Source organism: Amphiura filiformis, chromosome 16 (assembly GCF_039555335.1).
Source record: "Amphiura filiformis chromosome 16, Afil_fr2py, whole genome shotgun sequence".
NCBI lineage: Eukaryota > Metazoa > Echinodermata > Ophiuroidea > Amphilepidida > Amphiuridae > Amphiura > Amphiura filiformis.
Window position 1 is genome coordinate 30,108,204 of NC_092643.1, and position 13,619 is coordinate 30,121,822.

The 13,619-nt window shown below is 34.0% G+C and overlaps 1 protein-coding gene across 8 annotated transcripts in view; it reads left to right on the forward strand.

Moving 5' to 3' along the window:
- The first annotated feature begins 1,767 nt into the window (after positions 1-1,767).
- The window catches only part of LOC140135854 (calretinin-like), a 195,110-nt gene continuing 183,258 nt past the window's right edge, over positions 1,768-13,619 (forward strand). For 3 of the 8 annotated variants that reach the window (XM_072157495.1, XM_072157502.1, XM_072157499.1), the window contains exons 1-2: positions 1,770-2,067; positions 2,552-2,625. In XM_072157495.1, coding sequence (XP_072013596.1) covers positions 1,977-2,067; positions 2,552-2,625 — 165 coding nt within the window. In that variant the 5' untranslated portion in view covers positions 1,770-1,976. Of the gene's footprint in view, positions 2,068-2,551; positions 2,626-13,619 lie in introns of all 8 variants that reach the window. The other 5 variants (XM_072157496.1, XM_072157500.1, XM_072157498.1 and 2 more) reach the window with 5 other exon arrangements.

Below are 13,619 nucleotides of genomic sequence, written 5' to 3' on the forward strand. Positions count from 1 at the left end.
GATACTTAACACATAAAAATAGATAAGTTAAGAATTGATCATCAGGGACACCAAACATTTTGTCAAAACTGAAATGGAAAAATTAATATCATGCTTATTTCTAATGATGATAAGCAAATCCTTCCAAATAGGTTGAACCACTTCACAATCGCAAAAAACATGAGTAATTGTTTCAGGCATCTTTTCACAGAAAGTACATAATGGTGAATCCGCCTTTTAATTTTGTACAGAAAATCATTAAACGCAATTGCATTATGAAAATTTTTTAAGTAAAATGAACGGAGACGAGAATCAATGGAGCTTTTAAAATTACGTAAGTGGATTTCTTCCCAGTCCAAGTCCTGCGAATCATCAACCAATGAATTCCAAACACCAATACGCTTTTCAGGAATACATTTTTCAATCATGATGGAATAAGCATGTTTTGGAATTTTTGAAAACTGAGAAGATTATCAACCACACGATTGAAAACATCTAAAATTCCAATGTTTGGATTATCAAGCCAAGAACTGGGAATGTTTTTCATCAGAAAATTGTATTTTTGTCTGCCACGAGGAGAAATATCAAAATCCAAAATTAATTCCTCATAAAGTTTACTACCTGGGAGGGGGGATTAAGTAAGTCATTTACCAGCAAAATACCTTTGTCACACCATTCTTCATAATAAAAGTACTGCTTAGATTTTGACCTTATATTTCTATTATACCATAAACATTGACAAGCACCAAAAAAAAAAAGTTGACATCAAAATTAACTTTCACAGCACTTTCACGGTACATGTACCAAGTTCTAAGAGAATCTGCTAATTGACTACAATTTAACTTATTTAAAATACTTTCTGGAGCATATGAAATCCATAACATATCACCATAATGATCCATTACAGATAATTCAATTTTTTTCCATAAGCTAACATACCCGTTATCCAACAACAGTTTAACCCAGGACATTTTTTGCGCCAAAGCAAAAGTATATGGGTCAATCATGCGCAGGCACACATTGAAAAATCATTACATAAACATTTTCTTTTGACTCTATCATTGCCCCCATTCCAAATAAATTTATACAACAATTTATTAAGCTCCTTAAAATAATATTTTGGAATTTTGATGCATAAAACTGAAAAAAGATACAGAAGTTGCGGGAGGAGGAGAGATTTGATGACACAAATTTTGCCAATCATCGAGAGGTTTCTAGCTCTCCAACAATTTAAAACACTAGCGCACATGTTGCTTATCTATACATTGCCTCATTGGCATGAAAGAGTACAGCTTTACATTTTACTCACCATTATGATGATAATAATTGTAATAAAAAGCGATGTGTTGTAAAATTAGTCGACGTATATGAGGCAACATAATATGAATAATGTAATATGAAACTGCGCTGCGTATAATTTGATATATTCCTGTATAAATGATATGACTTAACACAATAATTTTATGCAGTGCGATAAAACTAGATTCATCTTTTATAAGCAGCAATAATTGCCTTTATTTTCATGACTGCAATTCTTTTATAATTTCTTTATCATAAGGAAAAAAGATTTTTTTTGCGATTAGAAAGTCATTTATTGCACCCGTACACGTCCCTGGAACTAACTTTAAATAATAATCATCAAAAATGATGATAATGATGATCAAATTCTAACCAACAATACATCGTTTTTTCATATTCACGCGCATGCGTATAAGCCACTAACATAGGAAAAAGACGGGCATTCATAAATTATATGGAGTAGCTGGGTTTGGCTTGCGTTCGATTATAGCTGTGCGCTTGTTCGTTGCATTTTCATCACAGGTCGCAGTCTTCGTGTGTATGTTGTATTGTGCGTGTGGATCGTCCACGGTGGAAATAAAACCCTTTGTGTTGTCTGTTCACGCTTGGTCTTTATAGCCAGGAGTTTTACCTGTTTGATTTAACCAATTTTGTTTTGTGTAAGCTTGTGCGTCCTTTTGCGGATCAGATTGATCAATATGGCAGAGAAGACTACATCTCCTTTTTGTCTTGGCAAAGGCTTCACCGCTGATAACTTTCTTAAGGTTTGGACACATTATGATGCTGACGGTAAGAATATTTTACTTTTCGTCTTGATTTCGGATCTTTCAACTTTGCAAGCATATCTAACCAAATTGTTTGTGTAGGTGGAAAGCTACGAGCGTTTATCATAATCTGTTTGAAAAAGCAGGAATAAGAAAAGTGACTTATATAGAATGTGCTGAGAAATTTTAGTTTCGTACAAAAATTGAAACATTTTCTGCTTTGCTCATAAATTACTTTTGCAAAGGAACTTGATGGATTTTTACAATTTTGTTATTTAAGCAAAACGGAGTTTTTATATTATATAAAAATTTGAATTCAATGCCTGTATATATACTGTTCTTAGAACAGCAATGAATTTGTTGAATTGTATTGAATGATAAATTATTTCTATTGTGAAAGTAGAAAAATTGCTTATTGTGGGATACCGGCAACTTGTATAGCGTAAAACGATCGCATAATGGCAAGTATCCGATAAAATACATTATATTATTTTGATTTGTTGCAATAGGAAATGGCTATATAGAGCAAGATGAACTGAGGCAATTCTTCAAAGAGTTGGATGAACAAAGCCACGGAAAACAGGTAGGCGACAGGATTTATACGATTCGTCACAAATTGAACATTTTTTGCAAACTTGTGACATTTTGTGTAATAACCTGTACATGAAGAAGCAATGTAGTTTAGAATTTTCATTTTGTCATTTTGTTTAGCTCCTGTTATCACATTTTCTCATCTGTCTACTATATGCTCGAAAGAATAACGGAATACATACATTTTGGGTAATTTTACATAACTTTGTGCCATGGTCGTGATGTTCCCTGATCGATATGGAAATCAAAATGCCAAGAGTAACATGTAATTTGATATGTTCCTCGCATAGCTGAAGTTAAATCCAACGGGAGATGTGTACGATGATGGTGTATAATTCACTCTCTCAAAATAATTAGATTCAAATCCCAAATTAAATGCAATTTTAAGTAGCTTTTTAACTTGTGCTAATATGTTAGAAGTGCATCCCTGAGCAACTCTGGGTTACAGGTGGAAAAAGTGCACGTGTTGAATACAAGTGCCCTGGTTGGCTCTGGTACGATATGCTTTGCATATGCCACGCCCAAAATGTTCACCCAACTACCAGTCAACCAATAATGGTCCGTGTATCGTATGATTGTCAGATCAATTCAGATGTTAATGTATTTAGCTATTTTCTGTCTCGATAGATAGCATAGTAGGCGATAATGAATAATTTTTTTCTTAAAATAACCTAGAGTAGGGAGTCTAGGTATGCTATATGGCAAGGACAATTCTAAATATAACGGACAGTGGGTGGGTGTATTTTTAGGGTAACGTATATTTGGCGGCTAATTGAGCAAATGACTTTAACTGTGCAATGCTAATGCCGATACAAACCTTTCTCTAATCAGTATATCCACATTGAGGAATTTGTAATGCGCTTTTATACATGTATGTCTAAATTGGTTCTTCTGATTCTTGTAAGAAATAAATATAAAGTGTTAATTAACGCATCGCATAATTAAAAGACTGTAAAATATACAATGAGTCTTTTTAAATAACACGTCATTAATTCAAACCAGGGATGGGTTTATTATTATTAGTCGAGTGAGATCTATTTTGACCTTGAAACCTACGTTTATTTATTACCTAAATCATTTCAAGTGGAGTTTATGTAACCTAGAGTATTTGATTAATCAACTCATTTTATGGAAATTATTATTATTATATTATAATTCAAGGAGTAATCTATTCTTTCAGTACTATCCTAAGCAAGCTCCATTATTTAAATTTTTATTTTCTTTCCCGCGATTGTTTTTTTGTAGAAATCAAGTTTTATTTATAAATGCAAGTAGAGCTTTTGTCATTGCAAAACAAATTTAATACTGACGTACACTTTTCACTTTCCGGGGCTCCATCGTTGAAACACGTCTTACTCTAGTAACGTGTTACTCTAGTAACGTGTTAACATTTAGACATGTTTCGTGTGGGTTTTATGTGGCTGTGGAGTGTTTTTGTGGGTGAAGATTTGTGGGACTGGTGTGAAGTCGGGGTGTGTGGGGTGGGTGGTGGTGTTTAAGTGATGTGTGGTGGAGGTGTGTGTATGTTTTTAATCATAAATACTTCAATGAATGACCTTACATAAACACCTGATATCACTAATTCGTATTCACTATATAGATATGGCAACAGATGTTGAAATATATATAAAAAGTAATATGATATCACGATATCACCGATTGAATAACAAATATTTAACAATATTGCGTCGAACAATTATAATTAAATTTTTAATGAGCAATTTATATGGATACAGAAAATAATAATTATACAGGTTTACGAGTATACATATTGAAGTTAAAACTATAGCAATCAAATTTGTCAGTTTAATGACAGTTTTAGCAGAGAAAATAGTAGTTTTACCATAAGAATAACCCTCATCTTTCAAATGGGGTATACCATCCGAACCTCGTAGTACTAGATTTTCTTCCAGTGTAGTAAACGCTCAAGGAAGCGACCAAATAACTTGTGCTAATCTAAGGACCACCCGTTCTGGTAATAAATATCAAACCGTCATTTGGCGGTCATTTCAAATCATTCCCAAGTCAACGAGGTTCAGTAATGTCCTCTCACTGTTAATTGTTGCTTATACATACTAAGATAAAATACAATGCTTTGTTATCCACCACTTGAACAGAATTTAGCCAAAGCAAACAAAGACAAGAACTATTTAAGGATTCTATAGAAATAGGTAGAAGCTTATTATCCTCTTCAGCAATAGGATTATTGATTAGTTTAAACAGTGTTTGATGAGATACTTGTCGCACCAAATTGAGGTACCTATGAATACGACCTTCACGCACATTTTACACTGTACTCAGAATACAATTTGCCGAGTTTACGTCTCATTCGTAGTGTCCAATCACATTATTATACCGTATGCATCTAAATGAATGTTTTTGATGAAAGAGAGAATGAAAGGCAGACACCTCCACAAAATCACTGTTTATAGTTTGAGCAAATACATGCGACTGTGCAAACGTGTATTATTGTAAGACCATTCTATTGAAATGTGTTTTCGTGGAGTCTGAATTTCGTCTAACTCACACATGTAGTGGCATATAGGAAGTCTACGGTGCCTCATTACGACAACTATACAAACGGGTATTATTTAATACGATATATTGGTAAATTAATTAAAAATACATGTAAGGTGGTACTACGCCTCCTGATAAATTTTGTGACTAAACATTAAACATAGGATGCTGGTTAATATGTCCCGCTAGAATACAGCACTATGTTAACAACAATGGGCTATTCCGTTTAAAATCCACACTACCCCTGTGGAAGATTTTGGAAATACCTTCCACAGGGGGAGTATGAGTTTCAAATAGAATAGACAGTTCTTCCATATGAAAAACTCACTCCAGTTGTGGAAGATACAGGTAAAGCCATTATACAGGGGAGTATGGGTTGCAAAATGATTAACCCTGACTATTTACATTTGAAATTCATACTCCCCCTGTGGAAGATATATCCAAAATCTTCCACAGGGGTAGTGTGGATTTTATATGGAATAGCCCGATGTAAAAGTAGCATTACAGACGATGCTAAGATGAAGGGTTAATCTTTTCGAGAACAAACAGAGATTGTACTAATGCAATTGAAGATATTAAAACCCGATTAACGTGACCTTGAGTCAGCCATTCTAATTTCAATTACTGAATTAGTATTACCATACGCGTATAATGACTTTGCTGCGTAACGAAAGGTATACAGTTTCAAGAGCATTGTCAATATTACACCACGTACTAAATATGCATTGCCACACTCACACCGTTGTATCTGTTTTTTCGTTCATTTCATGATTAGACTATTGATTAGTATACGTTCATGAATATTATAATTAAAAATGCATTTTGGAAATGAGATGGAAGATTATACACTTTATAGCTTCTACATAGTGGATGGTTTATTTGATATCAATTAAGGCGAATCTCGTCAGAAAAGGAGTTCGACTTTATCTTGAAAGGCGCTGTAGTTACATTATGTCTTCTTTCTGGAGTCTCTTAAAAATCAAGTCAATCAGAAAATAAACATGACCTTGCATGGTATTGTTAAACATTCCAACTCACAAATATTTTGACAGTGTACATAAGACTTTTAGTATCGCAATCATATGATTCAATGGGACTCTGGTTTTGAAATCAGTTGAAAATGTCTTGACTCGCTTTTATAAAATCCAAAACCTAAAACATGTAGTATGAAAACAAACAATAATACGAGATAATCAAATGAAATAATTCCAATTTTACAACAAAACTAGATTATATTTATTTTTTAACAAAATACAAAAATGTTCAAATGCATAAGCTTCACCTAAATGTTAACATCCGTGAAATCTGATCTACATAATTACGAATCACTATGGACCACAATGGCCTCGTCCCAATGCCATAGTTCAATAACCTCAAATTAACAATCATAGAGCCAAATTTGACCTCAAGTTGCAGAGTATGAGTTTGTGTACCCAAATTTTCAAAGGTCATTCAATGAATGTACAACTGTATTGGGGTTAAAGATATGTGTCCTGATAGATGAGCATGTTGTGGATCCTAGTGAATGGTATAGAAACGTGTCGTAGGCAGGTATCTTGTTTCGAATAAATGAACGAAGCGAGCAACAACTGCTGGTAAATATACTATTACGTGGCACATCGAATCCCATGTTGATTATGAAAGTGTTTGGGTTGAATCCCATGATGCAATGCGGGTTATTATTAAAGTTTTCATCATATTGGATTTTGCATCGATTATTTTTCTACGCAAAATGTCTGTGTTTCAAACAAATAAGATATAGTTGTACGTGCAAAATACGTATTACTCTACATGTAGGCAATGGCTATAAAATACTTTGTTTCCTGAAATTGCTGGTTTACTAGTTTTATTGCGTATAAAGAAGTCTTTACGCGATCGCCCCTTTTGCACGAGATCCCTGATTGACTACAAATATTGATAACATGAGTAAACATTTAATGTTGGCTAAATGAACCATGAGAGGCTAGTGATCTGTTCTTTTAAAGTGGCTTTAGAACAATAACTGAAACTGTATGTAGAGAGTCCATGTCCGTGCATGTAATTCAAAGTTCGAACACAATTGCTTCTCTTAACATAATAATTGGAAAAATAAATATAATGAACTGAGCTCACTTTTATTAGAGTAGCTATGGTATATTACGTTATAAAAAAAAAGGTGTAAAAGGGTGCATCTTTAGCGTCAAATTTTAGTTTTGGTCATTGACATGGTAGTGTTGCTATGGGTCGTTGTATCCGCTATCTCGTCTTCTCTCTTGTACCTACTGCTTCCAAACTGACAACGTCTTTGTTATGTGATTTTGTGCTGAAAAACATTCCTAAGATGAAGATGATTGATTCAAAATCACAGGTCAATGACCAAGATTATCAGTCGGCCTGAAGATATGCACCTATTGACTGTAACGTAGCAACTCATTCCATCTGATTGAATTGACTCTTACCAATTAATTTATGATCCTACCTAGATGAATGATAAGTTTCCCGACCAATCTGAGCATCGCATCCCTTGATCCCCTTTTGGTTTTCTCAATATGATAAACGATATGACCTTGGCCAAAGCATGTTGATCCTGGAGATATGCATCTGTTTTTATTTCAGTAAAACACTGACCGGTTGGTGAGAACCGAAACCGTACGTTATATCATCATGTAAACGATATTTTATCGGCAAATGTTTTTTCGTGATTTAATCTACGCACATCTGGTATGGAGCAGTCACAGGTTAAACTTAATATAGGCATGAAGCTTCATTTATCTTCTGTTATGACACAACAACTTCAAATTTAGGACAAGATGGTGATATCATATGCATAAAGATAAGAAGTCATGTCATCACTCCTCAGCTTTCAAACTCATGAGCTTTTGTTTGCATCCTCAACTTCTGATTTCATGAGAGCACAAACCTTCTTTGACAATCAACGAGCACAGAAAATTGAAAGTATTGACCACCTTAATAACCTCTGCATCAGTATGTTTATATAGCTACAGATTAAAAAAAGCGAGTATCCTTCAAAATAATTGACTTTACCATAAAATAGCTATTGCAATATATGTCTCTGTCTGTTTCTGTAGACGAATTCAACGAGCCAAGTGATGGTCAGAATTCAGTCGGCCATTACTGGGACCCGTCTGCACCAAACTGACATTGTTACAGCCCAATTGGGTGGATTAAATCCGCTTAAAAACGAAAAAAAAATCGATGTTGAATTGTATTGGTGTTGTAAACTTTCATCATACTTTTGTCTACGTGTAACATGGGTTATGGAATGCAGTTTAATATCCCCGCCAAGGCCACATCATTTCACATTTTAGGTGGAATAGACCTAAGGGGAGACCCAGCTATGGCTGCCATTGAGGTGTAGGAATGCGTGAAAATGGATTCGTCTATATATCTCCATCGCCCTGTCACTCTCTCCCTCTCTCTTAATTTTCTCGCTCACTATTTCACTCTAATAACGTTTTTTGTCGCTCTCTGTTTCTCGTTTAATTGTTCTCGTTTAATTTTTTCACTTTCACTATGTCACGCAAATGTCAGAAGTACTCTTCATATATAATACCTTACATACACAAAATGCAGAAAGCATAAACAATGCAGCTTAATTTTCAAGGTGCCTTGCATCCTATCTTATCTCGGAGGTAACAAGGTAGATTTTTACATGTTGATGAAATAATATAGCAGAGTTAGTAACCCTTCTTCTTTATGGGCCACAAACTCACAAAGCCAAGACGTGAGTAGCATTGCATTAACACGTTCGAAATCTATAAACATATCTTCGCCTCGAACCACGCTTAACTTAACTCTTGAGTACGAGAGACGTATATTATCTGTTTAAGGTATTTTTTGTCTCGTTATAACGGACTCTAAGTCGCATATATTCTCCTTAAGACAACTCACCCGGAGCAGTTATCAATATTCCTTGCCAGCAATTAAGACGAACGACGAAAAGTAAAATTGATTTTCGATGACTTCCTGACTTTTACTACTAACACTACTTGATTTCTGACATTATTCAGGTAAAACTATACGGGTAGTTGCATTTCTTGATTTTGTTTGTAAGACATAAATAGAATTCCATGTCAAACCTGACACGATTGATCTTAATTAGATAATATAAGATTGGCAGATGTATTTCTTGCTGTTAAACAAATAAGTAATCTACTCTTCATCATTTTGTTTCCTGGGACAAAATATAAATTAGCAATATTGTTGCGGTTAAAGAGAGACAGAAAATAACTGGCAATGTGTCATATACGTCAAACAGGTTTGTGATGTGCAACATAATACTCAGCAATTTTAAAATTTGCTGACAACGCTGTACTCGCATATTGTATGGTTAAAGCCAGGTGGTGAGCGCCGTGCATTCTCTAAATTCAGTACATTTCCGTTGTCAACCGTATAATTGAATGTGATTATTTTGAAATTTTAAAACGCTTAAAATATCACAAACAAGTAGGGATATGTTAATGAATAATATTAATACAAGCTAAAAGCGTTGGGGTTCGTAAATGAACCCCACATAACCAATCGAGTGTATGAAAAATGCCATACGGCTGAGCGGTTTTGCCGGCTCTCTCCGACCATCATGCCACTCGCCGTCTGGTTAAAGCAACAACACAGGAACTTTTTACCTGAGGATCCGGATATCATTTCTTGAAATAAAAGAAACAGGAAGTCTCTCATTTATTGCCTGTCGTTTTGTTAGCATGTGCGGCGTTTCGGAAGATTTGCTCTTATGGATGGCAATGACCAATATCGATGATATGTCACACACACAGGCTGCTATATGCATGAGTTGCGATTACATCAGGCCAGCGGAATAGGACACTGAATATTACTCTAGCATCTGGCAGAATTTTATCAATGTATCGAAGTATCATACTTTGCGCTTAACTAACACGGCTATAAAATATATAGCTACTAAGCACATAACTAGGCATGTTTGTTCTTGTTTTAATATTCATTTGACGACGGGTGGTGGAAGTAAGTGTCCGACTACATGTACCAAACTGCTCTAGTAATATTGAGAATCTGTATTTGATAAGAAAACAATGTTGAATCTATCAAAGTCGTCACAACAACAACAAAATACTTGTATAGGTGCAGCTATATACACCAGGCACAAAAAGAAACTCGTCAGTTATAGTCATCCTTGCTATTCAGGAACCTCATAATTTTGGATTATTCTGAAATAAACATTTTGTTAATTGGACTTTACTTTCTCATTTGACATCCTGTTGGTAAAAAATCGAACAAAAATTGACCAAGATATGCGCCTCCAAACCCTCAAAGCCCAAATTCAAATTGTTGTAATTGCGCATTGTTGTATTGCACACAAGCACCACGGGCCAATCAATAGAGCACACAATGTAACAGGCACAATTGAATCGATCAAATTGCAACATTTGATTTTGGGATTTGAAGGTTTGGAGGTGCATATCTTGGTCAATTCGTGCTCGATTTTTACGAACAGGGTGTCAAATGAGAAAGCAAAGTCCAATTAACAAAATTATCAGGTTGTTGAACAACAAGGATGACTATAACTGACGAGTTTCTTTTTGTGCCTGGTGTAGATCTCAAGCGTACAAGTCGTGTGTACCAAACTACTCACGGCAGCTCACTCATTATTTCATTTATTACAGTCTTCATTTCAAAGATTGCTTTTCAAATATCTGACTTTATTGATAGATGATATTGAAACTCGAGAAGTATTTTGTAAGCAAAAGTTTAAGTAAAAACAAAACAAAGATAGAAAATACTATCGATAATTGATACCCTTTGATATATTTTATCAATTTTTAATATAGAAAACGATATACATGTATGTTTACTTAGGTATAATATGAGATATGATATGACTAATGACGTCAATGGTACGCATATAAAAACACCTGCATTGAAGAGGAGACAATGTCTGATATCTTTCTCTAATACCTTGTGGATTTCGTATATCAGTCAAAAGACATTTTTATGATAACAATATACATCAAATTCTAATCATAAATTTATTATTATCAATGGCGTAGCCAGTGGGGGCCAGGTACCGCCTATTATCCTTTTTTTTTTTTTTTTTTTTTTTGGAACCGAGGGGCACAACTTGTAGATTTTTTTTTTTTTTTTGCTCTTCACTTTTTTCAAACCATGCAAAAAAATTTTGGGTCAACAAATCACAACTTCCGTGGGTAAAAAATATTCGGTACATTTACAAGTTGTGCCCCCTCGGTTCCAAAATCCTGGCTACGTCACTGATTATTATCATATATTTGTTTTGATTTTTAGTGGCTATTAAATTTTGTCTAAAGTTTGAATACTTGCGTATTTGAAGTGTATATAATTTGGAAAGTCACTCGAATGACTAGAGGATTCCAGATCAATGTGATATAAGTTAACAATTAATATGTTATTACAATCGGTCATTATATAGCATTTACATAATGTGATGTAATCAAATAAAATCAGTTGGAAGTCGGAAATATTGATTTTGAGATATAGCCAAACAAAGGAAGTATTTCCTTTTGTTTCCTTTTGTTTTGGAAACTCTTAAACTGCTCATATTTTTGAACTGGTTGTCCACTTTCAATGGAGTTTTCTGCAAAATGTAGCTTTGCGAATGCTGTTTACAATCCTATAAGAAACTGAAAATTGAATATGTCCGACTTCAGACTGATTTTGCTTCACCACACTACATAATAGACACGATAATATTATATCAGCATAATACTTTTAAACTACCTGTATAACTCTAAATGTATCTGAAATAACAATGATAAGGTGTAAAGTAAAGGTTATAATTCATAAAGCAAGTATGAACTCAATGACCGTTATGTTTAAATCCAATAACTATTTTGAAGCTTTCATTTAAACACGAGTTATCAAAAGCAATAGAATTAATATTATTGATATGATCGCATGGAGAGTTATGTTTGCTATAGTATGACATACCACTATCGTGTCAAATCGGAATGATTAAAAGTGATGTTTGAATGAAATTCGTGTGATCTGAAAAGTTGCTACGTTTATTACTTGGTAAAGATATCCTTTTAAAGGGCATTTCGTGATCCACAGCCTCATCCCTCCACTTTTCTCAAAAAAAGTTGAGATTTTTATATCACTGGAAATCTCTGGCTACATAATGTTTATGTACAAAATATTTCTTGCAGATTAATTCGTTTAGCAAAGATATCGTGAAATTTGAATTTGGTTCTGGTGCACCAGAATGAAATTACAACGCATTGTCTATGGAGCAGTGTAATACACATAATCATGCATAACTCGCGAACGCAAAATCGGAATCAACTGAAATTTTGGGAATAGGTTTTTTCGTGGATATCTAATGAAAAATGACATAAATAGAGGATGCTAGGATCACAAAATACTCCTTTAATGGATATTAACTTTGCAGAATACTCTCCATACTACGGTCAGTGCGGATTCTTACCGATCAATGCCACATACTATCCGTCACTCGCTTCAGAAGTCATCATTAATTATTTTTCGATCTTTCGATTTCTTGTTACACAATTGCGGTACCACGCTATGACTAAATCATCAACATGTTCATATTAATTTTAAATAATGACCATTAAATAAGCGGGTATTTTCTTTTTGTGAGGTGGTTATTTCGAGTATCTATCGACGGCGCTTATTGTTGCGCATGTATTCGTGAATCATATTATTATGAACTTAAAAAGTACTTGATAGATCTGACAGATCTCATTGAATTTGACATCATGACAAGAACAATATTAATTCAAATGTAGTGGTTTGCTGGATTTAAAAGTCAAAGAAAATTCGAAACTCTGATCAAATTGGTCTTTTTGTTTAAAAAAACTGGACAGCGACATTCGACTCGAGTCATTAGTTTTGATATCATAGACGGTGCTCATTCAAGCTGCTCAGTGTATTTTTCTTGTAATAAATCCAGCAATGACGTCAAAATCAGCGAACCCATCAGAATTGCTAATTAGCTTTGAAAAAATGCTAATGTACTTTAATAAATACAAATATTAAAATAGGAATCTTTTGTCCCGAATCTGGCTATCAGAGTATAAAAGTAACTTTATAAAATATATATCGCTAAAATATAAGACACTCGAGTTATGTTTACTTAGGTAAATGAAAAAGTTGACTACTTTTTAGAAAAACACATTGGTTCTGTATTATAAAATGCATTAAAATTCATTGAGCATTTGCATACTAGAAATGGTCGTGGGGTAAATGTTAAAAGAATTTTCCGCTTGCTTTATTATATAGCATAAAATAGGAGTCAAATGCCACGTGTCTAATATGAATACCAGCTATGCCTAGGTTCAATTACATATAAATCGATTATGTCCGTGGTAACATTATACGTGTTAATGTTACAGTAAATGTATGCTAAATTTTCCAACCCTATATCATGTATATTGAACACAGACGTAATATATGAACAAAAATGTTTGCAAATTTTAAATCTGTATGATGCAACAATGTTAA